The sequence below is a fragment of the Diceros bicornis genome, chromosome 26 (genome assembly GCF_020826845.1).
Source record: "Diceros bicornis minor isolate mBicDic1 chromosome 26, mDicBic1.mat.cur, whole genome shotgun sequence".
NCBI lineage: Eukaryota > Metazoa > Chordata > Mammalia > Perissodactyla > Rhinocerotidae > Diceros > Diceros bicornis.
The window spans coordinates 40362530-40389099 of NC_080765.1; the positions used below are offsets into that span (position 1 = coordinate 40362530).

At 42.7% G+C, this 26570-nt stretch overlaps 1 protein-coding gene across 1 annotated transcript; it reads right to left on the minus strand.

Annotated features, from left to right (window-relative positions):
• Positions 1-1010: 1010 nt before the first annotated feature.
• HAPSTR1 (HUWE1 associated protein modifying stress responses) lies at positions 1011-26570 on the minus strand. The gene is made up of 4 exons (XM_058570081.1): positions 25967-26570; positions 25360-25440; positions 15554-15829; positions 1011-3420 (listed from the first exon to the last, which is right to left on the minus strand). The coding sequence occupies exons 1-4, from the start codon at positions 26190-26192 to the stop codon at positions 3176-3178; spliced, it is 828 nt and encodes a 275-aa protein (XP_058426064.1). The 5' UTR covers positions 26193-26570; the 3' UTR covers positions 1011-3175.

Genomic DNA, 26570 nt, shown 5'->3' on the forward strand with positions numbered 1-26570 from the left:
TGCCAAAAATTTAATGATTTGTTTATAATAATTTTCTAAAATTAACTGTGCTGTCCACCCGTGTCCCCAGCTACAGGACCCATTTCCATATCATCTCTGGGCATCTTGCACCTTCACTGCCCTCGCGTCACCCGTGTGACACCCTCTGTCAGACCTTGGCCATCCCCTCTTACAAGAAGCTAGCCCAGCTTTCATGGCTGTCCAGAAACCTTAAGGCCCAAAGCCATGATGACTCAAGTTTAAGGAGTTCCAATAGCCCTTGGAAAAAACATTTAGAAGGCTAGTTCTTTTTCAAAAGCCTCAACTTTGTTTGATTACATCAAAAAGTTATTCAGATGTGGTGACCAAAACAAAACTGCAGACAAGCCCCAGAGTTTTTTGGTTTTTCAATTATTTATTCATTGAATGATTTCAGGTGTGTACCACTACTCCAGTTGGGTGAACCACATGGAAGAATTTGACTGCAGGTGTTTAGATTCAGCCAAATGCTTTCCATTCATTTCGCTCTATAAAATACTAAACATTATAACGAAGTTTTTAATGCTTCAGTCATGCTCAGAACACTGCAGTATAAGGATGAACTCAACCCACTCACGCCAAGTTAGGGGGACAGGAACAGAACTAATGAGCCATGATGTCGAAAAGAATCAGAAACTCGAGCTTAAGATGAAAAGAGGTTCTGTTCCCCCAAAGTCAACTGTTAAGTTTTAAAATTCAGCCTACACTGTTCAAGAGACTGAAAAAAAAATCAACATCATTTAAAAAGTACCACACAAATATGCAATCTTCCATGATTTGTTTTGCATATAAAATGGCACAAAGAAAGTCTTCAAACAAGAACTAAGTTTTCCTAAGAGAAATCATTTCCCTTTCTACTCCTAGGTCTCAGGGTTATTCTGTGCTCAGGTGGCACATGAGAGCAATGGGACGGAGGGGGGGAGGGCAGGAGTTACGGATTAGGGGACAAACAGCATTTGAGATTAAATGCGATGGAAAAAAGTAACGAATGCTAAAGTTTTTAAAAAGTTTAATGGAGCCAATAAGGCATATAAATTGTGTTCTGGCAGACATTAAGACCTGCTTTATCTTACCAAAGAAAATGGCACGTGTTTTACCAAAATTTGACAATCGAGAGTAAAGGGTACTGAGATTAAATTTCAGAGCACCAACTAAAACAAAAATAACCAAAAAATAAAATGTTACTCAACTTGGAAAGAGGAACTAGAACAAAGGCATAAAGGGGAGATTAAATATGTGTCCCTCGGTCTCAAAATTCTGTAGGAATAGGAGTTCTGGCCACTTGTGAGCAACGCTTCACACCACCAAACTCCAGAATCTAAATTTACAACGATAGAAAAACAAAGATAATTCCAATGCATTTCTTGGCATATTCCAAAGGGAAGCTTGAAAGTATTCATAATACATAGGCTTGTCCGTTTCAGGTAAAATGACAGACTGCTATAATTCTTCCTGCCATTATATTCAAACAAAAAATGATCCACTTTTGCAAAAATTTAGAAATACCTCACTTTCATTCCTAGTTTTAGTATGGAATTGACTGTTTTAAATAAGGGCTATATCTATAATGAATACAGAACTTCAGTTCACACATTTCTAACATCCCATTCACATCCCACCCAGTCAATGAATATTATAGTTAACTTAGCAAAGTTTCTTCACAGAAAGGTATTACTAAATGGCTGAAGAAATGGCAAACTTTAACAAAGTGCTGTGAGTAATTACTGGAAAAACCCTTACACTGATTTGCAATGGTCTTTTAAGGATAAAAACAGGAAGTAACTGACACTGGACTACAAGTCTGCAAGGAAACATTTTCACTGTCCTACTTGATATATAATATAATAATATGATAGAATAAATTACAGTACCTGGCAGGCTGACATCAGTTCTTCATCTAAAAAAGACTATCATTCAGTTCAAGATATTAAAAATGAAGATGAAACATGCTCTAAAACATTGTAGCTACAAGAGGTCTTATATTTACTCAAAAGAGGAATCTATTCAGAACTTTAATTTAGGTCTACCTAACATCTAGAGAACCTCCATGCGATTCCATCTTTTCCAGAATGAGATTCCAAACTGCACTTTTGAGGAGAGGGATTGGAGAGTTGGGTTTTGCTATTTAAGTTGTGATCACATAATTAGCAGATAAGACCTTTATCTTCCACCCATTCCAATGGAAACTGCACAAATCAGTGTATTCATGAGAAATGTCCAACAGGATACAAAAGCTTACAATAAATACCTACCCTACCACCATCCATCTCCCTCTCACTAATACTGAACCAAAAAGGAAGCCCATTCTCAAAGTTCATGACCTCTCTACTTGAGGTCACCTTGAATGCAGTCTACATGTTTACATTTACCATAAGGACAGTACCCTGACTGGGAAGTAGTACTTGTCTTAAAACTGAGTATTTTAAGCCTACGGGGTTAATCTGGGGGCAATTTAATAATATTGCTACTTTTAGAGCACTAACACACACAAAGTGAATCCAATAAAGTTCTGTGTATTGATTCAATATTAAGTATTAATTGCATGACCATCATAGCACCTCTATATATCACACAATCACCAGAATTAGAAACTGCTTTGAAAACTAAAAACAGGGCACAGTCCAATAATTAGAAGTTGCACACTGTTACTATAGAGAAACCAGGTGCATGGTACAGTGCTGCTGCAAAAATGGAAGCCTGCAGATTTGACAAGGAAGCCAAATCGTGTGTTTTAGACAATTTTAGGAATCTGGCAATACTGTTGAAGCAAAATACTCAACACAGCAGGAAATGGACAAAAAAAAAAAAAGGGCATTCTATAACCAAATAAACATCTGATATTTCCTTTCCCTTTGAGAATAAATACAGTTAAGGTCACTTTTAGCCTTGGAACGGATATGTTTGCCTATGATGATCTTGCTAACGACTACACGATATCTGATGTCCTCTGCTAGGATTATAGTTTTAAGAAAGCCATAGTTACAAGAGGCATCTACTGGAAATACCTAGAACTTCCTTTTATGGCAACCACTAGAGAATTCACTTGTCTTAAACAGTGAACAAGGGAAGATGGCCTCATGTTTCCTTTGCAATAATAGTATATGTTGAGGATCAAGTGGCTTTCAAGCAGCATGGTGGGTGTGAAAATGTTTGCAGTTTAGATCATTCTGTTGCGTTTATGGGTTGGTGAGTCTGTAATGACATCGCCACACTGGGCTGAGGTACGCTTTCTAGTTCCACCATTGTCCAAGTGGAGTGCCATTTCTTCTGATATGAAAGTGTTCAAATCGACATCATGGAGTCCATTTCTCCTTCGACTAGCATTCGATCCACTGCTTACATGTGTAGGAGAGCCTGGGGTACTCGAACGCACGCTTATACTAGCCATTGCACCACTAAGACCTAGGAAGAAGAAAAAAGGTTTTAGACTTGCTCGATTATTTAACCCTCTTGAAAGCAACCCACTTTACTTCCAATGTTGTCACAGTGTCAAAGGACGTCTGCCTCTTTTCTTTGTAAGGGGTCACCAGGGAGCAGTTAAGTTTGATTCCGGAAAAACGAATCATCTGGCTTTGACATATGAGATGTTTTATTGGTAATTCTACCAACATTTACAATATTGGTCACTACCAATTATTGGAAGCTTATTATGTGGCAAGCACCGTGCTAAGTATACAAATGTATCATGAAATCCTCCCACCTATTCTATGAGATACATACTGTATTAATTTACAGCTGGGGACAGGAGGTGCTTGCTTTCAACAGGAGTACATTTTGGTTATCTGAGGTTACTATTCCAAAAGATCTCTCTGATACTTCTGTGCTCACACAGGGGAACAGCGATCATTTCCAGGCCTGCGTGGGCTTGTTCCAACATCCCCTCCAGATAAGGTGACTTCATAATTGATCATCCAAAACAGTACACTATTGAGCCTGAAAAAGGGTCACTATTAAAAATTTTGCTAGGACATCAAGTATGAAGTGAGTCTGCCCCGGACAAATCGGGCCATATGATCACCCAAGGTCTGGACTATCTTTGGTAGATATCCCTTAGAACAGCCTAACTCAGTATAGTCTATAATCCTTTAGAGAAGTGGTGGCGGGCGAGGCTGGTAGAAAAAAAATCTGCTACTTTACTTCCGATGTTGAGTTACTTAATCCAGGATAGACCCAGCACTCAATTTGGACACTCATTCCTTAAACTCTTGAACAGCTGAGGAGGCAAACCTATGTTCCACTCCTAAACGTTCAGGATAAACCTGTGAAAGGCATGAGAGCCAGGAAACAGAAACCATAGCACTGAAGTTAAAAACCTAACATCACTGACAGTGGACTTTCCTTCTTATGCATTTCCCCTTACGCTATTCTAGCCTCACACAGGGATTTGCTATGGCCTGACTAAATTGATATAACATGATCTAGCATAATCAATGTTTTTTGTATCTTAGATTTTAAAATAAGCTTAGAGGTTGGTTTCATAGAGGCCCGTTCTAATTTTATACTCTATAAATGTGATTGAAATTTGAACATTAAGTTGAAAAAGGATTCTCTGCTTCCTATCACATCAAATCTGTTAAATTCGCTTTGACATTGTTCTTACTCTACAAACACTCTGTGAACATCCTCACACCCATGGCCTCAACCACCTCCCATACATGCTGATCATGCTCGGCAGACCACACATCTCCCCTAAACGGCCCTCAACTCCCCCCTCGAGGAACAAACCAGCCCCCTCACTGCTCTCCCTGTGGAAGATGCATCGTCCCTACCCACTGGTGACCAGAGGAAACCTGATCGTGACCCTCTCTGGCTCTAAACCTTGCCAAGGCTAACGCCTATTAAAATAAAATAAAAGCTCTAACATTAGAGTACTTCCCGTGTCAGGCACTACATGAAGTACTTTTTAATTTCACCCTCAAAATAACCCTATGACATCTGTGTTATCTCCGTTTTGCAGATGAAAAACCAAGGTTAAAAGTAAGCCACTCAGGGTCACACAGCTACCAAGCAAGAGCTGGGCCTCAAACTCTAGCAGAATCTGTATCCCTATCCACTGCTATACTGCCTCCTCTTACAGTCTGAATTATTTTAGCATGAAGTGGCTTCAGGGTCTGGGGCCCTGCCTGCCTCTTGGGCCTCACTTCTTTCAACAGTTCCTCTCCCTTCTTGCTCTCTTCACTCCCACGGTAAGAATGAATTGTGCATTGCCAACATCAAATGATCTGCATTTCCTTAACCCTTCCCACGTTACTCCCTGCCTGCCGACCTCGGCCCCTCGTTCCTCCTGCACCTGCTCCCTCTGAGGCTTCTTTCCTGGCTCTCCTACCTCTCCTTTTAATCTCTTGCTGGCTCCTCCTCCCTCCTGCTTGACACTCTCCGCTCCTTCCTCTTCTCCAGCCTGCCAGCTCCTTCCTCAGTGGCCTCTGTGGGCTTCTCTTCTGCCCGACAGGTTGGTGTCACCCAGGGTGATATCCTTGACCCCTCAGCTTACCCACAGTGCCTTGTTTTCCAAATCGGTGCCACCCAAGCAGGCATTTCTCCTGAGCTCAAGGACCCATCCATATTTCTGCCTGTTGGATATCTCAAATTTAACATCTTCAAAAAGAAACTGCACTGCTCCCCCAGCCCACACAGGTTTATTAAAAATGAATAAATAAGAGAAAGGGAAAGAAACATCTCAGGCTAATTTTATATAGCACAGAAGAATCATTCATCTCATCCTACAGACAGTATCTTTTCACCTGTATCTAATGAACTTAACACGGTGCCTGGCACATAACCTTCATTGGATTCTGAAACAAACAGAATGCTTGTAAGTTCTAGCCCACATTTTGGAATCCAAAGCTGTTGTTTATTCACCTCTCCAAGGACAGGAAATAAACCAGGCAGCCCTCTTCACTTAAATCTTCACCATCAAGTTTAAAACTCAATCATTCCCAAATTGCTGGTTTTTCTTTTTGTAAGTTCTCCACTAAGACTGTAAACTCCCTGAGGGGAGAGCTGTGCCTCTTTTTTTCTCATCTCACTGCCCATGACATACTGCTAAAAGATGTCCGCGTACTTGATATGATAACCTTTTCATACTTGTTTCATAATGTAGGAGGTTCTAAACGTAATTATACCGCAAGATTTGGGTCGTCAGCAGGAAACCGGGCTACTTCAGTAATTAAACTCAGGATACCTTTATCATCTGAAACTACAAAAGAACTCAACAAACCCCACCCCAGTGCCCTTCTTGTAAGGTAGAAGCAGCAGGGCAGCACACTTAACACGAAGGACAAACACCCAAGGCTCATAAAGCACTCCATCAGAAGGGAACAGGCACCTCACCGCTATTCTCCATGAAAAAGAAGAGACATTAAACGTCAGTTTTGTCAATCTGAAAATTCCCCAGTAACTTCCGGGAAATCACCATCTTTCTTCGGTGGGGTGGATGACGTGCGGCTTAGTTTGTCAGCTAAAGCAAAATCACCATGTGCAGCATTACCTACATATTATCCACGCTCAGCAGTGAAAATTCTTTTCCAAGTTTAACTATCTAATCTTCCCCAAAAAGACTTTTTCACGGTGTCAAAAAAAAATTAAGATTAACAACCAAAAAATATATATTTTAAACAGCCCAAATTTTATTTTATAAACCAGTGACAGCTACTAGAAGATGCTTTAGGAAACCTTAGCTGACCACATGAACAGTCAGGCCTATACAAGTACAGAGAATCTAAACAGGCTTCAGAACTAAAAACTAAGTTATAACGCCCAAGGGCATAAAACTTAATTTCTACCAAAAACACACTTTTTCAAAAGGGCCATGGGAATATCAATTGACAAAAGCAGTAGAACAAGTAGTATGATTAGACAGAAAAGTCTCAATTGCTTAACACAAGATAAACTTCTCAGTTTTAAAGTTTCTGCATCCATTTGTAATGATTAGTGCAGGAGTGGGAAAAAAAGATCAGGATGATTCAATCATACTTTGAAAAGAAAGCTCCCACTGGAGCTAAAACAGCATTACAGTCCAGGTTATAGGAATTTAGGTTACATGGTAAATTGTTAAAAGTAGCACATAACTATTATTTTCATACCAAGTTCATGCTTAGGGTAATAAGAAAATCCTGTTTTCAAAATTAATTACATGTAATTCCAGTTTACCAGCACAGAGTTAGGTCACACACAGGCACAGAAAGAGCAAATGCAGAACCCAGTGAAGCTCCCTCCCTGCCTTGGGTAGCCGTGGCCTGGAGGCCGCATCTACCTCTCTACTGCTTCCCAACGCCCTGCAGCACCTGCCAGAGCAGAGCTGACCCCCAGGAGAGAAGCAGACCGTGACTACTGTTGATCCACGCAGCACGGGTTCAGGACCCTCTGCAATCCACTCCACCAGTTTTCTCATCTCCAGTAGAAAGCAGGGATTTGAAATCCCCACAGCTTGAACAAAGTGATTAACATCTGACGGGGAACCCTAAGAAACTGGCATTCTTGCATTTGAAATGAATTGCACTATTCAAATTGATAGCACTCCCTTTGTACAAAGTTGTGTTCTGATTTTAAGCAAGCAAGCACTCGTGTGTAAATGTCGTGTCTTAAATGCACCAGGGGAGGAGTTCAATCATTGAAAAAGCAAATCTACTAGGAAGACTTTGGTAATTTGAAGTAGATACCACTCCCCACCCCCAATCTGTAAATTGTAATACTGAATTTTTATTGAAGTAAAGCACACTAAATCAAACCAATTACAAAGATACATGTGTCACACCAAAAAAACATTTTCAGTTATGCTGACAGCCCAAAATGCTTTCAATTTTTCAAAGACAGTTTTAATGCCATGGGAAAAATGCTCACGACGTTAAAATGAAAAAAGCAAGATACAGTACCATATATGCAGTATGATCTGAACTATGAAATAATTTTAATATTTATACATTGAAAAAAAAAACTGGAAGAAAATGCACCAAACATTTAACTGCAGTTATCTCTGTATAGTGGGATAACAGAATACTGAAATTTTTACTTTTCGGAAATTTTCAAATTTTCCAAGAAATTAGTACTTATAAATCAGAAAACTAGTAAAAAAATTAAACTCAAATGTTAAACTGTGTCATAACTACCAATGGATTATTAAGTAAGAACCACGTGAGTAAACTGGCTTTGAGGCATGGCTGCATGGACTCCTTAACCTCAATGAAAAAAATGTCCACCAAAAGTTTATTACAAGGTCAAAGCAATGTTGTACCATTGATGTTAGAAGCTTTAGTTAAGTTCTACCCCCAGAAACTTCAGTAGCTAATATCTAATCTTAATATACAAAAAATGCCAACTTTCCATTAAAAGTTGAATGCTATCTTAATTGCCTTTAATTGTTCTCGTTCTCAGAAGCTGGTTTTAACAAAGGGCATTAATTTAGAAATTCCAGCCTTCAGAGGAATTTTAATTGAAGAATATTCTTTGAAATAATCAATTTGAAGCAATTAAGAGATGAGATTGCTTTGGTGCATTAATCTCTTACATCTTAATTTCCAAAAAGTTTTTAAGACATTTTACTGATAAATAACTATTGACAGTTCTGTTACTTCAGAAAGATGCAGACTGCAACATTCAACATGCATTCACTAAGAATCTACTGCGTTCCACACACTGTGCTAGAGTGTGGGCAAGAGGAGAAAAGGGGACTGTAAAAGGTGGATGGATATACACCCCACACAGGTCAGTTCCCATGAGTCCTCTACAACAGAAAATTGCACCGAGTTTCTTTTACATTGTACCATCAGTTTAAAAGTACTTAACCTAAGTACTTGTGTTAACCGTCAAAATTTGTTTCTAAATATTTAGCTTTATCCATGGAAGGGATGAAAAGTGACAGAAAGGGGGGGAGAACCAAGCACAAATACTTAAACTTCTACTTAAATGTACCGGATCTCAACTGTCTAGGAAATCTTACCAGGAAGATTTGTTCTCACCAAAATTTGGTAACTTGTCTTCTATATCACTGTAGTGCACAGAGGCCAAAGAACGTTTTGACAAAATAACAAAAGCTACAAAAACCTGTGCTCAAAGGAGCAAGAAAATCCAATTGGTTCAGGCTGCCTAGAATCACAGCTTTCCATAAACTCCAGGGGAAGAAGGTATCAGTTTTACGTATTTAGTACGACAAACTGGGAATTTGCCTTACATTTTTTCTAGGTAAAAATTCCCATCTGACCTTATACCCCTGAATACGATTTCAAATGATTGCATTTTTAAGGCCCTACTTCCAGTTTCTCCAGATCCAAGAATCTGTCAAGCAACTTAATGATTTAAGAGAGAATAAGGATCTTTAAGTAGCCCAGAGAAAGACTCTGTTACAACAACAACAAAAAAGGAAAAGCCAGAAATGCAGAAATGGAGCCTATAACTCCTAGGGTGAGGGCACTGTGCCTCAATCTGCCAGCCTGGGTTTACACACTTGCAAGGTCTCAGATAATTCTATGAGGGTAGAAACTCCTGGAAGAGAGTGATTCATCTCTGGATCACCTGCCCCTACTACTAAGCCTCTAATCAACAGAGTGATTGGTATTGACTGGGTTCAGTACATGTTGGGCAATAGGAAAGGCTACAGAATGACACTGTACACTTCATTTTGAAAGACCACATCTTCCACAGAGGGATTTTAATTGCAGAAATCAGAACTCACACCACCACATCCATAAAAAGAAAAAGAAGAGTTTTCAACCAAAAAGGCTTCAGACTTCAACACTCACTAAGAAGCTGTCAACTCACAAACTGCTTTCTTTAAAAAAGCCTTCCCTTTTGTTTCTTTCCCTTTTTTTGCATTCTCAGTGTCATATTAGAGCCGAGACTGCCTGCCTCTGCCAGAGTCCTCTCAGCACTCACACCAGCGGATGCACTAGCCCACTGTCTTTTTCAAACTTGTTTTAAACATAAAAGAAACTTAAAATTGGGCAAGGTGGTATCTTAAAGCCAAATGCCAATGACAGCAATGGTTCCCACCAATGCCTATTACACCAGACTCTGCATGCTAGAGGCCTTTGAGTCTGAAGTGATGAATTTTAGAGGGTGAACCCAGGCCCAGTGGGGTTAGCTCCTAGTACTGCAGTTAAGAACGTCATCAAAATGACTTTTGGAACTAAAACCAAGTGTCTCTGATTTTAAGTCTGAACCAGAGCCAGAAACCTGTTACAGAGACCACCTCTGAGATGATGTGAGTGAGAGAAAGGCTTGAACAAAGTTATCAAATGAGTCGAGCCTGACTTGGCATCCAGCTTCCTCTCCCACCCAGGTCTCCATCTTCCCTCCATGAACACACGCCCCGCTCTTACCCTGGACCCTTTTCACCTAATCCTCTTGAAGACAAACAGAGCTCAGCAGGAGGAGAGCAGATTTCAATCTAGGGCTTTCCAGACACAGCACTAGCTTGGGCAAGTCAACTTAGAACCTCTCTCTCCATCCAGTACAGAGAACATCATCAACTTCACCGGTTTATATCCACATGAAACAAGCTCAAGATCTTAGCAAGTAACACAAGAAAGTAGTTAACAAATTTTAAATTATCGCTCCCCCTGGAGCGATAACTGCAATCTAAAAAGCCACTCTTACTGAAAATGGAAGGGAAAGTATCCTCAAAGGCCACTGGAGCTCCGGGGCTATTTTTACAGTAATGCCATCCAGAGGCAGAGGGCGCTCACAGGACTGAGAACGAACCAGAAGTCCTCCTCTCAAGGCAAAGAACACTTACACAGTGTTGTGAAAGGGTAAGTACTCTGCTCAGTTTCTCATTTAATACATCACCTTTCACCAAGACTGCCTTGGAGAGGTTAACCATCTTGCCCAACGTCATACTGGGAATGTAGCCTATACACAAAGCCTACATACTCTTCCTACTAAAGTGAACCAGAAATATAGCAGGTCACAAGCCATTCATCTTCAAGCCTACTCAACCAGATTCACCCATGGAGAAAAACCCCAGAAACAGATACAACACTCATGTATTTTTCTGATGTCTTCAAAGAAAAACAAGCCTAGAGACCTTTCCCATCCACCCCCCACACCTACAAGGGGGGACCTCAAATGTACAAATATAGAGCCACGGAGGTTAAGAACACGCATTCTGGAGCAGACATATCTGGAATATCTAGCCTACGACTTACTTGATCTGTTCCAATTTAGCCAAATAAGCCTTTCTTCATCAATAAAATGGCAATAACCTGGGGTAAGTGTCAGGATTACCTGAGCCCTTCCTCAGCAGGGTGCTGACACAAAGTAAACGCTAAAAGAAGAGCTATAATGGTGTAGCATCCTCAGGCCCAACCCCCAGTCTCCGTTGTTCTAATTTGAGGAGTTTACTCTGTAGCACTACTCCTAAGGCACACCTGTTACATTCTACCCTTATTGTAGTCACTAGGAACCTGCAATCCTCAACGCTCTCTAAAGGTCCTCTGCCCCACTGTGCTGTATCCCTTCACTTCACCGGTGTTAAACTCAAAACACACCTACACCAGGTTCTCTGGCAGGTTCTGTTAAAGCCGGAAGCTCCAAGACCAGGCCCCTGCCCTAACACAGCGCAGTCTATTGGAAGGAACAGCCATGGAAACAAACTGGGAGAGGAGACGCACAGTTCAGGGAAGGCTTGAGGGAACGGGGAGAACAAGGAAAGCTTCATCACAGAAGAGACATGCGATCAGTCTTAAAGGATGAACAGGCAGAGAGAAAAGCTCTCAACAGACTGGACAGTACGGCTAAGATATCTGACCCAAGGTCAGGACCAAATCAGAAGGGTCTTGCAATGCCGTGCTGAGTTCTGACTTCACCCTACAGGCCATAGGTAAACAAAGGCTTTTTTTTCAACGAAGTGACAGATCAAAAAGATCTCTCCAGTGAGCCCGGGAAAGATGGACTAGTGATGGGTCAACTCAGGGCTGGGAAGCAAGAGCAGGAAGGAGATTATTCCAGAGGGCTCCTCGGAAGCCCTGGCCAGGCTGCACTGTGAAATGTCCATTTCTGCCTCCAGAAATGGACATTTACACACACCACAGTCACGATGGTAAAATAAATTACCCAAGTACGTGTTCACCTCAACAGAAAAGGAAGCACTCTATCCATTTATACACTCCTAGAGACTGCACAAAATCTGCCATGTACACGCCTGCTGAAGGGCTAAAGGAGGAAAAGACAAGTATCTGCTGTTTGGGGGGCTGGAAGGCTTAGTTCAGGTTGAAACCTTGTGTGAGACAAACGCCTGTGGGACACCCTGGTGGAGACGTCCACCAGAGGACAACAGGGCACAGAGTCAGGAGAGAAGGTCTACACCAGAAGCACACATTTTAGAAACTAAGACTGAGATGGCTCTTGAAGGGCCTGCAGGAGGAGGTGGCTAAGGCTAGAATCCTGGGAATGTAATCTAAGTCAGTGAAAGAGCCTGAGGAAAGGTCAGAGAGGCCCAGTAGCCTAAGAAGAGGGAACAAGGAAAGGAAAAGCTCCGGAAGAGAAAGGATGACCTGAAAGAGAGATAATCAGAAAGGTATAGAATGACAAAATGGTCCAGATGATTTTTGGTCTATCCGAAATTTTCTGTTCACATAAAAATGAGGTGCCAGGTATTAATTCAGCTCTCAGTAAATTTTGAAAAATATTCTTATTTTAAGACAAGGATCAACAAGGCAATGACAGAAATCAATTTAGCACATGCTTATGTATTTCTTAGATTTCTCTGTGAGTTTAATATTCAGATAACTAGATCCCATGGTACACAGAAAATAAGCAATATGTTGCAGACAACTGCCAAAATAAAGCACTGGATTATGTTCTTTAAGCCTCAATATCCATTCGTCGACCCTTTAGATTAAAACTGTTTGATAACCATTAACTGATGTGTTTTTGATTGAAACAGTGTACTTAAGGTCTAAGGCTGATGAGGGTATTGATCAGAAGATCTTACTCATTATCACACCCTCACTGTCTACATAAAATACTTTGTAAGCATCTTATGTCTTGGCCATTTTTCTTCAGATAAAGGCATATCTTAGGTACATATGGGTGCATTTGGTGCAGGCTTGTATTTAGGATAAAGAAAAACTATGGGGGAGAATTATCCTCTCTTAGAAAAAGGGGTAGGATCCCCAGGAAATCACTATGACCTCCTACACTCATGTTTAGTTTGATTATAAACTTAGGAAGTCTGCTTCAACATATCAATTCTTTTCCTACGTCCCCTCAAGCACTCCAAAACTTCACGAATTTAGACCCTCCCTCCAACGCAGAACTCCAAGAACTTCAATTTGAAGTCCCTTATATTTCATAGATTTGGCTAAGCAAATTATATGCAAAACCAAATTCTGACATGTAGCCTAATCAAGATGTTTCCAAATATATTTTAAAAGATCATCTAAACAGTTTTCACTTCTATTTACAGACTATTGAATAAAGCAATCATAAGGCCACCTGGCTATAAAGTTAGTCATTAACCTGAATTACAATTTAGTTAACAATGCCCTATTACTAGAAATCATTCAAATTACTTTAAATACTCAAATAAGACTAGTACTCCCCTCAACACATTGATGTTCCCTAAAACCACCAGAGCACAAGGCTCAATATAACTTATGTTTCTGTATACTCTTTCGAGGGGTCCTATTACTGCACCACAACACTATTTCAACTACAATAACTTGGTGTACAAACTCTAGGAATAAGAGTACACTGAGTCTCCAACATACTCTAGATTGGTGCTACTTGGTAAGTTTATTGAAGGGAAAGATTATTTTTCTAACATAGCTTTGTAATTAAAAGTTTTTAACACTCACAGTTTAAACCTATGTCAAATTGTAATTACAGTTTTTAAACCCTCACAATTTAAACCTAAGTCAAAACTATAAACAATCTCTTCCTAAAACTACATCATCACTAAAACTCCCAAAGTTCAGGAAAATAATAAATCACCAGTTAACAGATTCAACTTAAGAAAATGTAATGGAAGTTGAAGGTTATAGTAGAAGTTTTTTGGGGGGAGCTGGCTTGTCCTTTTTACAATATCTACAACTGCATTAAGATTTTATAACAAGAGTGCCATTTATGTTTCTTAAAACTATCTTCTCAAGTATAGTATAACACAGAAAAAAGACACTTTAACAAGAGAAGTATGGAATGAATCATAAATCCACTTGATGATAAAGGAAGAAAATGAGAATGCCTAAGGAAGACAACATCAAATACTACTACCATGCACTACAATTAATCTGACAAACTATGTACACGTCTAGTAATTTTTTCCAAACTTAATGGTAAAGATATAAAACTCATAATTCAATAGGAACACATCAATCTCTTTTTTGCCTGAGTTTCAAAAGTTCTGATGGCCTAACTCTTCTACTGTATTAGAAACAGCAAGCAGTCTTAAGTAGTGCATCCATACCTCATGGACTGTCTTGCAATAAATGTTTTTTTAACTTATAAACAAACTCACAATCGGGAGGAAAAGAACAACGCTTTTTCCAACCCCATGTCCTGACTGGGGTTTTAGGTAAAGAATTAAGGTTTGCCAAAGAGAACAAGAATCTCTATAAGCACTAAAGCGTCAATGATATAGAAGCCCTTCGTATAAATCCCACTATTTTTATTACCAGCTTACTTTGTTTTGGATGACCTACACTATGGCCCAGAAATTTGAACTTTTTACAGCGCTCATGACCTAACTCACTAATTACTTCTATCTGCTTAGTCACTTGCACAATCCATGTTTTCACTGTGGTTTCAACCAAGTCTTATTATTTTGTTGTTGTTTTGTTTTTACAGCAGCATTAAATGTCGTCATACAGAAAACCTCTCCCAGTTCTATTTGGAAGTCTGTATTAGAGAACAACAAGCAACAACAGACTTACTGACTACATACCCCAGGCTTCTCCAGTAATACATAAACCCCTCAGCCAACAACGCCTTTTTATGGCGGGTCTGGCCTGGGGAAATGGTAATGGACTGTCCTGACAGTCCTGACTATCAAAGCAAGGACCTAAGGGACAACAGACATAAGGAAAGTTGATTATTCTTACATCTGTCCACTCCCACTCGGGTCATCAACTCTCGCCCTCTACAGGCACACTCAGTAACTTAGGGTGTCAAAGGGAGTTCCCATGAGAACGAGCCCAATAATTACTTGCCTTTCTTGCCTGTCATTGACCAGGCAATTATAAATGTAAGAATTCCTAAGACACAAGAACTTCCTCTTTGACTCAGAAGAGTAAGAAAACACGTACAATATAAGTGTAAAGCAATAAATGCTAATCAATGTTGTAAAAGACTCTGTTATTGTAACACCAATAAGCTCAAACTAACTTTCTAAAAACATTTTTTAGGATGGGCTAGCTAACATTCAAAAATTGCCCATATAAGTTCTTAGCTTACATTCTATTTAAACATTTTCTGGAGCAAGTAGTTACTATAATAGACAAAAAAACAGACAGTGTATCTGTACCTAAACCTAAATGTGAAAATGGGTCCACAGGCACACTCTTAACCATTTTTCCAAAGAAATATGTTTAAACGGCTTTACCATGCAGAGCTATGGCTTCCCGGAAGGGTTGCAAATCAGTCTCTACAGATGAGCTAGTTTCCGTTGAAGTAGCTCGGTTAGGGGACACTACAGTCAGTCTTGGGGGAGCTCTAGAGTTTCGTGGTGGAGGAACTTTTCCACACAGGAAGCTGATCAAATCTTCTCTACGAATAGTTCTTCTGCGCTTTTTAACCCAAGCCAACACATCCTTATTGCGTCGCTGATAGCCAATCTGAATTCCAATATCAAAACTTCGCTGATGGGTATCCACGCTTTCTGTTAGAAAGAATGAGAAAAAAGACACATGATGATCAGTAGCCATGCTGCATCCTCTTCTTAAGAAAACCATTTTACAAGTTAACCAAGACGAATACCAGGAAGTATGGGGTTCTCTAAGTCTATCAGTAATTATTAAAACATACTTCATTCATGTTTGAAATGTTATACATGACAATCTTAATGGTCTAAATTCAGAGCTAACACATCACACAGTTCTTAGGAAAAAAATATTTAAATATAAATAGAGGGACTACTTACTGCTAGCCAAATTACCATTTTTAAAATGCTATTCCCTAAAAACCTTTGCTATATTTAATCTAATTAAGCTAGCTTGCTTAATAATACTAACAATAGGTAAATTATTAAATGTTTATTAGTACTATACTCAGCTTCGCCTGAGAAAAAAAGGTAACATGAATATATGGAGAGCGGTCCTACTGCCCCCTTACTGCAAATGAGGAAACAGGTACTGAGCACTGAGTTAACTCTACAAGGTCACAGAATATACACAAGAGCTGGAATTTTGCTTTAGAGTCTGTGGTTCTTAACCACTAAGCTATACTGCTCTCCTCCAGAAAAGAGCAAATTCTCATGAATTCTAAGTAGGAGCATCACACCATTCAACAGATGACTAAATACTGCAAATCACTCAGGCCCAGCTCACCTGCATTTACCATGTTTTGCAGGTGCACTCCTACTGACAGGTTCAGCACCAAGAATTGGGAACACACTGAAGGCAGTGGCAAACATTTTAGAAATAATAGGGGAAAATTCTTTTTTTTTTTTTTTGAGAAAGATTGGCCCTGAGCCAAGATCTGTTGCCAATCTTCCCCCCGTTTTCCTTTTTTCTCCCCAAAGTCCCAGGAGATAGTTGTATGTCATGGTTGTACATCCTTCTAGCTGCTCTATGTGCGACACCGCCTCAACATGGCTTGATGCGCGGTGTTTAGGTCTGCGCCCAGGATCCGAACCAGCGAACCCTGAACCAACGAAGTGGAGTGTGCAAACTTAACCACTACACCACCGGCCAGGTCCCAGGAAAATTAATTCTGATCAACTACTCAACACCAAACCAAACAGCACAGTGGAAACAGGAAAGGCTTCATTCATTTCCGGAAGTAGGCATATTTTCATTCTGCTTCCAGTTCCTAACAGTTTTCTGTAACTGATAACCATTCCCAAAAGATCCTGCCCTGAAATCTCTCAGACTGGCCTTCCAGTCTCCCTGTAGACACTGTCCCCTGTATATACTGAATCCAAGTTTTCAATAAAATGATCCCTGACTTTAGTGATTTTATATAGTTGAAAAAAGTATTTGGAAATTTAAATCACTGCAATTTATTTCTAGCTTAGCTGCTATGCTAGCAGAAAATCACCAGTATATCTTCAATGACATTAAAGAAGATGGTTCCTTATCCCCAGACCTTTTGTAAAAGCAGTAATTCTTGGTAACACAAAGAATCATTTCTCTATTACTTTTCCTGGCCTTGACTTTTCTTGATTCCTTGTATGTTACATCTAAAGTAGACTCTGAAAAGAAGAGCAATCATCAATGAATGAAGAGCTGTGTCCCATACAGATAGACAATAATCCAGACACCACAGAGGCTCCCAAGCTGCAAGAATTTGCATTATTAAAAAAGATGGCAAGAGGGCAGCACAAGCAAAACTTTTATAACAAGGCCTATTCCTTAGCAGATGATCAGTCCTTATTGGTAAAAAAAAAAATTTTTTTTAAAGATGGAAGAAGTTGTCCATGGGAGCACTCACTCTTGAATTAAACTCCATCACATCTTTGAGGAACTACACTATTTTAATTTTACAGATATAAAAAGCAGCTCAGAAATGCAGTAATTTCTCCACTGTCTCATTACTAGAACAATGGTCCAGTTACCATGTGAATCAATGTCTTCTGATTTCTCATTTCATCATAACAAAGCAAGCATGAACTCCATTTTGAAGGCAAATAACATTTAAGAGGATAATACAGCACTTGCTCATCTCTTAAGTCTTAAAGACTCAGATGAAGCCAACCTGAGAAGTGTGGATAAACTCGAATAAGACGACCTTGGAAAGCTATCTCTAGACCTTAAGTGACTCTGAAAGAGCTGGAAGCATTTTAAGAGAAATCAAGTCATCAGACAAACTAAGCCCAACCCACAGGACCGCAGAAAGGAGGAGAAGTGTCAACTGTGTGAACCTAGGAGCAACCAGTTTTCTACAAACCTGCCTTACCTAAAAGAATTGTTATAATCAAGCTCATAACTGGAGAAGTTTCCGTTTCCAAACACAATGACTGAGGAAATTTTGTTTTTCAAGAACCAAATGGAGGTAGGCCCAGAACTGAAAATATGGAGGAAAAAAAGTTGGAAGCATGAGAGAGACAGAAGAAACAAGTTCCAAGTAGGCTTGGTTAGTGCAGAGTAAGATGAAGAGGCTTGTAAACGTACACCAGGCAAACCAGACAGCAAAAAAAGAGAAGCTAAACTTGATACAAAACTCAAGAGCCAAAGGGAAGGGGCCATGTGAGGTGGTATAAAAAAAAACTGACAACCCTGGGAAGAAAGTGCTTGGAAAAGTTTGGTTGGTTTTGACTGAAGTCACAAGGAAGTCCCAAAAGTCAGATCTGCAAGGGGCTGATGCTGTAATCACAGACCCGAACAAAGTTGGAAAACTCAACCTTCACTGGTTTAGATGGATGACAGCTATGGAATAAGTTGTGAACATCTTTTAAAATTTATGCAACTGACCAATCATTTCACCTCAAAAAAACTGCTCAAGTCTCAACACCAGAACCAAGAGCGCACGAAAAATCAGGGATTTTGTAAACAATGACTTTTACAGACTAGATGGGTAAAGGAGAAAAGCAGATACAACATTTAAGGTCTTCAGGTTCATGCTTTTACACTGCCTGAGCATAATTTGGTTTCATACCACTAACAGCATATCCTGAAAGCCAAATCCAATTACTTTACCACCCAGATTAATCCAATCTGTTATTTCCCTAAATAGAAAAATCTCATCTTGACAATAAAGCATTTAAAATACAGTCCTTATGTTCAGGACTTTAAATAGTTACTGGGTTGAAAATAAAACTCTCCTATCATATCTTAAACTAAGTAGGAAAGACCTGAATGCTTATTGGAGAATCTTTGGCATGACTAGACTAGACTTATAATTACAGCTTAATTTAGCGTCCAGTAGGATGATACACACACACACACACACTCAGGTGGCCTCCTGAAGGCTCTCAGCCAAAGACTGTTTTGAATGTATCCGAACCTTGACAATACGACACCCAGTTCTAGAAGTGCAGAGCACAGAAACTGCTGGGACAGTCTGTGTCCAACACTGTTTTACTGATGCCAAAGCCACTGTGGAAAAGGGCCATAAGCTTAAAGGTTAGGCAAAGCCCAAGGGCATCATAATGTCAATCTAACCTTTAATCACAACACACTCATTTCCTTATTCAAGAAACACACTGATTCATACAAGTCAGAACCGACTTCCCGTTTCATTTTTTTTTTTTAATGTTTTTATATATGCAGCTGAAATTGAATTCGAGAGATTTTTAGAAGTCTAATCCTCCCACCACTGGCAGGGGGCAGGAGGCACAGAATCATACTGATTTCTGAGGTGAAGACCAAATGCAGAACTTTCTCACATGATACACAATCAAAATTAATCACATTTTACTACCTATAGTTTTTTGATACTCACAAATCTTATGAGTTAGCCAGAACAGATATCCAAATTTCACAAACAAGGAACAGGAACTGAGCCTCAAGGGCCTTGCCCCAAGTTAGTAAGTGGCAGAGTTCCTTCTACAACACAGTCCTTCCTCACAATAGAGAAGCCATCCCCCGTCCTCCTGAGAGGATCTACCAACCATAAGAGCACACTGCTAGATCAAAGCCACACTTCCAAGGAATACCAATAACTACAAATATCTGAACTTCTTAAATCTGCACTAACCAACCAGTCTGCCACAGGAAAAAATATATTAAAAACGTTTCATTTTTAAAAACAAAGATCTGAGTCACCGCCAAAATAAAACTGTTTTTCCAATGTTTTCAGAAAACACCTCCTATGTATTTCCTAACGAAGAAATACCCAAAAATAAGCACTAACTTCTATATTTTTTTAATCTTCACCTAGCACACAAAACAAAGGAAAGGGACCAGGGAAGAAGCAGCAGCCACGCTGCCTGGCATCCATTCTTGTCCTCCGTTTCCTAAAGGCACTCCAAGTTTCTGTTTAGATAGCTCTGGGGGACGCTTGTCCACACAAGCTCAGGGGGTGGAACACGTGGTGAGTCCAGACTACTGTGCATAACCCCAAACCGTAGCTATGACACTGGTTCTGAGTAAGCATGTGACCCAATTCTGGCCAACAGACGTCATTTGCTGGTAGCTCCTAGGAAAGAAGGTGCCAGGCTCTTCCAAGCTTCAGTGAGTGGCCCTGAGATGTGAGCTGCCAACATACTGCAACCAGTCTGAAGACAAAGCTCGTATGTGCATGAGCACACACTGCGAGTGGTGAGCTGCAGAGCAGGGGAGCCTGAGCCGCTGAGTAAGTCAATCCTATCCTTGGCCTTCGAGTTAGACGGATGTCAATCCATGTCCATACCATTGAAGCGAGCCTGACTTGTATCGGCAGTCAAAACAGCCTTTTACAGAGAAGTTACCCATAAGAAAAGGAATGTCTTCTATAAAAATTTAGGCAGATCTACAAAAGACAATAGGAATGACTGAGGCTACTCTTCTTTATAGCAAGTTTAAGAATAAAATGTAAGACTGAGGGTTTCTAATTGTAACCCACAGTAAGTTTTTTTTTTTTTTGAGGAAGATTGGCCTGCGCTAACATCTGTTGCCAATCTTCCTTTTTCCTTTTTTCTCCCCAAAGCCCCAGTACACTGTTGTGTATCATAGTTGTAAAGCTGTAGCTCTTCTACGTGGGACACCGCCTCAGCATGGCTTGAAGAGCGGTGAGAAGGTCTGCACCCAGGATCCGAACTGGCAAACCCCAGGCTGCCAAAGCAGAACGCGCAAACTTAATCGCTACGCCACCGAACCAAGTCTCAAAGTTAGCAAGGACAGTCACAAACCAGCTCCAGAAAGTCAAGTTGTAAGGAGCTGAAATTCCAGTATCTGTCTTGGTAGAACAGGCTTTCTCTGGTCCTTTGTCAATCACTCGCCACTTGGACCTGGAATTTTCAATATGTTCAGTTCACTTTCAGTTTACATATGGCCCAAAATGGCTACACTGAAGCGAGACAACATATTATAAAGAGGATTTGGCATCAAGATGTCTCAAAAATAAGGACTCAAAGGGCATCATACTGTTTTTCTCACCTATCAATTCTATTTATATTTAGCCCTTTTAGGGAAAGATGAAAAAGGAAAGTACACGCTACAAAGCTTATTCCAACACAAGAAAAGTGAAAAAAAATAAATTAGAATTTCTCCCCTTCATCTTAAGCACTCTACCCATAGCGAGAAGCACCTGAAAAACAGAACTTAGCCACCAACAGAGTCAACGCTTGAACACCCATTATATGCCAGCCCTCAAATAAGAACTTGTGCTCCAAGTTGTGGGTACTCAGCCCCACTGAGAGCTGAGAAAACCAAGGAGCACAATGGTGAAATATTTGCTCCATTATCTGTCTCCAGGACTACAAGGCCAAGCCATAACGGTCTGAGACCTGAACTCGGACAACCGGGCCAGAGATCGTAGGATTACAACGCTGGCCTTCTGCAAGCCCCTCTGGAGTACAGAGGCGCCTGGGGGCAAACGTTGCTCAGGGAGAGAACCACAAACAACTTTAATATAAACACCACCAAGAGAAAGCTCTGGACATATGTGGTAGGACTCAGTATGCAACCAAAGTTTCAGATGCAGTTTTAAAGTGTGGAGGCAAAGAAATGGAGCTTTGCATAAAACAAGAACCAAAAAACAAAAACATGGTGCCAGCCCAGTGGCGCAAGCGGTTAAGTGTGCACCCTCCGCTGCGGTGGCCCGGGGTTCGCTGGTTCGCATCCCGGGCGCGCACCGACGCACTGCTTGGCGAGCCATGCTGTGGCGGCGTCCCATGTGAAGCAGAGGAAGATGGGCACAGATGTTAGCCCAGGGCCAGTCTTCCTCAGCAAAAAAAAAAAAAACAGGAGGATTGGCAGATGTTAGCACAGGGCTGCTCTTCCTCACAAAAAAAAAAAAAAACATTAAAAACCTGAGAGAAAGAACAGTTAGAGAAGCACTGAGAAGGGCTCTAAAGGGTGTGATCAAGCACTGGCTCAGAGGGGCTGCGGAAGAGCTAGGGCACCAGCCCCCACCTCGGGCTGACCCGCTGAGGCACCCAGGAGAGCCCTGTCCTGGAGGACAACAGCCAGTCCAACCTCTCTCCTGAGCAAGCAGCAGCAATTCAGAATTAGATAGAGAGAATACTTCCCTAATGCGGAATCAGGAGACAAGAGACTGAAAGCACTCACCCGAGGAAACGGGGGGGGGGGAGGGGGGGGTGGATTTAAGAGGCAAACCCAGAGAGGCTTGGTCAAGCACTTCTCAGGCAAGCATCAACCCCAGCTAGACTAAAGCGCCTCAGTTTAACTTCTCACTCCCTTCTTTAGCTGCAGATATCAAAAACCATTACTAGGCCAGGGCACAACACGACTGAATGTTGAACAAACATCATCCCTCTTAGATTTATCAAATCAAGGTAGCAACAAGAACCAGCCATCACGATTTTTCTTCCCCTTTCCAAAAAAGGATGCCAAACTCTGGCCCTACTATGTGGACCACAAGGGACCACCTACTCCATTTTACTGAATTCTGTCCACACTGAGGGAACACCCCCACTCACTCTCCTCCAAATCCTTCCAGACATATCCCAAACCGAAGGAGCCAACTGTTCAATTTTTCAAAAGCCCATGGGCAATAAAAAGGGGTCCCCTGCTAGGCTTTTACCTCAATTCTGACCTTCCTCTGTGCTCATTTTAGGAGTTATCGAGAAGCTGGTTAAAGTGCCAACCTCTCCCAGGCTGCAGAATGAGCCATTTTTAGCTTGCCAGATAAGTGCTTAATCATACAACACACAGGAGCACTGCCCACTTGAAGGGATCCCCCCAAAATCTTCCCCCTGTCCATTATATTTAAATATCTAATCAGAACTGTGAACACTCATTTAAATTTACCACTACTTAATGCTGCATGCACTGTGACACTACCTTGCTAATTGTATTGGTTCTATTTAAGGTATCCAATTATTCCCACAGCTGTGCAGCACTGATGTTCTCTAAAGACCACACCCTGAAAAGGACGAAGAATGTGAGGATCTGCAGAGCATTATCCATGCTCTCCCTGATGTTGCTACACTACCAAATTCCACAAACCACAACTTACCTCCTCCATCAGGAAAAAACGGACGTATTTCATTTTACAAAAACAGGATACAAAAAACTAGTTTAAAAATCCTGCATTTGCAACAATGCAAAAACCTCATATAATATTTATTGTAAAAAAAACTTAATGTATCTCATTAAGTTTTCTGAACAAAGAAAACTAGTAAATTACAAGATCTTCAAATCAACTAATCAATCAATTAAGGGATTACTTCAGAGTTCAGCTTCTGAGCTCATCTTATATGAAGAGTTAGCGTTACAGAAAACTGCCAGCTTTAGTCCTAAAGGGATACATTCTAGAAGTACACAACAGCACCAAAAACTGAACAGAAAAGCCAGAGGACAGTCATATTTCTGCATGGTCTAGGCGAAGAGTCTGGCATAGACAAGGCACTCAAAATGTGTTGCCTCCCCTCTAAACAAAAACTGCAACAAGCGAATGGATAAACCATGGTATCCCCATACAAAAGCATGCTACTCAGCAAAAAAAAAAAAAGGGCGCTATCTCTTAATACCTGCAATGTGAACTCAACGGATCAATCTCAGAAACGTAATGGTCAGTAGAAGCCAGACACGAAAAGCTACATACTGTAAAGTTCTACTGACAACATTACAGAAACAGGAAAACCATACAGACATCAATCAGATCGGCAGTCACCAGGCGCGTGGATGGAGATATTCTATTTCTTAGCAGTATATTTGTCAAACTCAAGATATACATCTTAAAGGAATGCTTGTACTGTATATAAATTATACTCCAAGAAACCTGAGCTTTTCAAAAAATGAGTTTTAAGTATTATTTCAGAATTCCCTGTCTGGATGAAACCAAGAGCCATTCCAGAGAATGCTCAAGACCCTCAAGCACTGACCGACATTAAGGAAATTTACTCAGGAATCACAATTTCAGGAACTCAGCTATATAAAATCAAAGTTGGCCACTGGGGCACCATTTAATTGTGTTTCCCTTTTTTCGGGAAGCCCGGACTATTACTTCCTCATTCCCTTAAATTAACATTCTACTCACCAGTTTCAAGTTACGTTCTCAAATGACTGTCCCAAAAAACTGCAAATTCTAACCCAAGAAATCTCACAACATGGGATGTTTTTCCTACAGAATGCTACCGTCATTTCCACATTCTTACACAATAAGAATCCGGGAATCAAGTCGCTCCACAGCCTGTGTTTCAACCTATTTTGACGATTTTGAAATGCACCAAGTTCCATTACTGTTACCAGAAGCTTCCAGAAATCTGAAAACATTTGATGTAGCTACATTTTTATGGAAACAGTCAAATTCAAATCTTTTCCATGGAAACCTTGCCAAAAATCAAACCCAAGTTTCCAAATCTTCAAGATCGTAAGGTAAAAAATCTAAACTCATTGTTACCTTAGCGAGCACAATGGGCAAGAATGTCTCCATACAAACCTTCACGTCATCACAGAGAAGGGGGAATTAACGCCAGAAAGCCACTACCATAAAATACACGTCTATCAACTCACACTCCCATCACAGACCTCCTGCCAACAACTGACCGACAGACACTAGGTAGTTTTGAAGGCACGTATCTGACGACGCTGCCGGGGAAGAGCGGCGTGTTGATACGCGCGCAGCTTATCCAAATCAGCCTATCCTCCACGCGTGTCAGCGCCATCAAACTACCACGCTCGAAGCGGCCGAACTCAAGAAGCCTTTCCTTGAGGAGCTTACAAGTGTCCCTCCCACCTCTCTGCGGCACAAAACCGTCCGTTCTTGTCTTCCCCGGGGCCCCCCTCCAAGGAGAAGCGCCTCTCAGCCGCCTCCCAGCTCAAGGCTTCCCCGCCTGACACTGTGGCACCTCTGACATTTGGGGCAAGGGGGTGGGCAAGGGGCTGTCCCGTGCACTGCAGGATCCTCAGCAGACCGCTCTCCGCGATGACTTTCAGAAACGCCTCCAGACAGGCCCAACCGTCCCGGGGGACGAGGGGGTCACAGTCGCCCCAAGTGAGAATTGGTGGCCCAGCTAGCCCACCCCGGCAGCTCTCAACGCCCCGAAACAGCGGCCGGGCTGGCGGGGCGGGCGCAGGGCGGGAGCGAGGCCACAGCGGGGCTCGCAGGCCCTCCCCGGCGGCACTGCAGCAAGGTTATCTTTACCTTTGTAGAGGTTGGTGACGGCGGTGGCTGCGTTTTGGAAGGGGACCCAGAGCGACAGTCCTGGCTGCTGACACACTCGGTCTGAAAAACGAAAGAAGACACAAAGACAGAGACAGAGAGAGGACGAGAAAGAGAAAAACAGAGAGAGAGCACTGTTACTCGGGCGTCGATCGCTCCGCAACGGCCATATTAGGTTTCGCCATTTTGTTCAGGGTTTCGGTCTCCCCCACCGCGCGGGAGGGCGGCGGGAAGGGGGTCGCGGCGGGGTGGAAGGGGCGGCCGCGGGGCTCCGAGGCGCAGCGGGGCCGGGGCGCGGCGCGGGGAGGCCCCTCAGTCCCCGCCCCGGCGCGGCCGCCTCCCTTCGCCATTTTGTGACCGGGGGCTCCTCCCTGCCCCCCGGCCCGGGGCGCCCGGCGGCGGGCCCCAGAGCGGACGGGCCCCCGGCGGGCTCCCCCGCGCCGCCCCGGCCGCCGGCGCCTCCCGGGGGCCCGCCGCCCTCCCGCGCCGCCATCTTTGGGGAGGGGGCGGCGGGGCGGCGGCCGGGCCCGGCGGCCGGGGCTCCGGGCGCAGGGGCGGCCCGGCGCAAGATGGCGGCGGCGGGCCTCACCTTTATAGAGCTGGGCCACGGCGGTGGCCGAGTTCTGGAAGAGGTGCCACAGCTTCTGCTGCTTGTGCTCGGGCTGCGCGGCGGCCGCCGCCTCCTCCTGCAGCTCGGGGGGCAGCTGCTCGTCCTGCTCGGCCTCGGCCAGGCACTGCCGCTCCCACTTGGAGAACCAGTGCTCGGGCCCGTGCTCCTGGATCTCGGCCTCGCCCTCCTCCTTCCGCTCCTCCATCCCCCGCGGCCTCCCGCGGCCTCGCCGCCGCCGCGTCCTCCTCAGGCGGGGCCCCCGCGGGAGCGTCGTCGTCGAGCGGCCCGGCGGCGGGGCCCAGCGACCGGCGGCGGCTCCTCGCGGCGGCCCAGGCCTCCTGCGCCCCGACGGCCGGCGAGCCCCGCCCCGCGGCCCCGCGCTGCCCGGGACGACCCCCGCCCCGGGCCTGCCCGCCCGCCCCGGGCCCCGCCGAAGGGCGCCGCGGACCGGATGAGCGCCGCCGCGCCTCGCCTGGCCGGCCCGAGCCCGTCTACCGCCGCCCCATGGCGCCGCGGCCCCCACTAGGGCCGCCGCCGCTGACCGCCCAGCCCTCCACGCAGCCCAGCCAGCGCCGCCGAGCCC

Excerpts from the sequence above, each read along its gene's own strand:
- HAPSTR1 (XM_058570081.1), bottom strand. The coding sequence starts at position 26,192 with ATGGAGGAGCGGAAGGAGGAGGGCGAGGCCGAGATCCAGGAGCACGGG. Across the intron at positions 15,830-25,359 it reads CGTCACCAACCTCTACAAAG|AAAGCGTGGATACCCATCAG; the intron begins GTAAAGATAACC and ends TCTTTCTAACAG. Across the intron at positions 3,421-15,553 it reads GGAAGCCATAGCTCTGCATG|GTCTTAGTGGTGCAATGGCT; the intron begins GTAAAGCCGTTT and ends TCTTCTTCCTAG.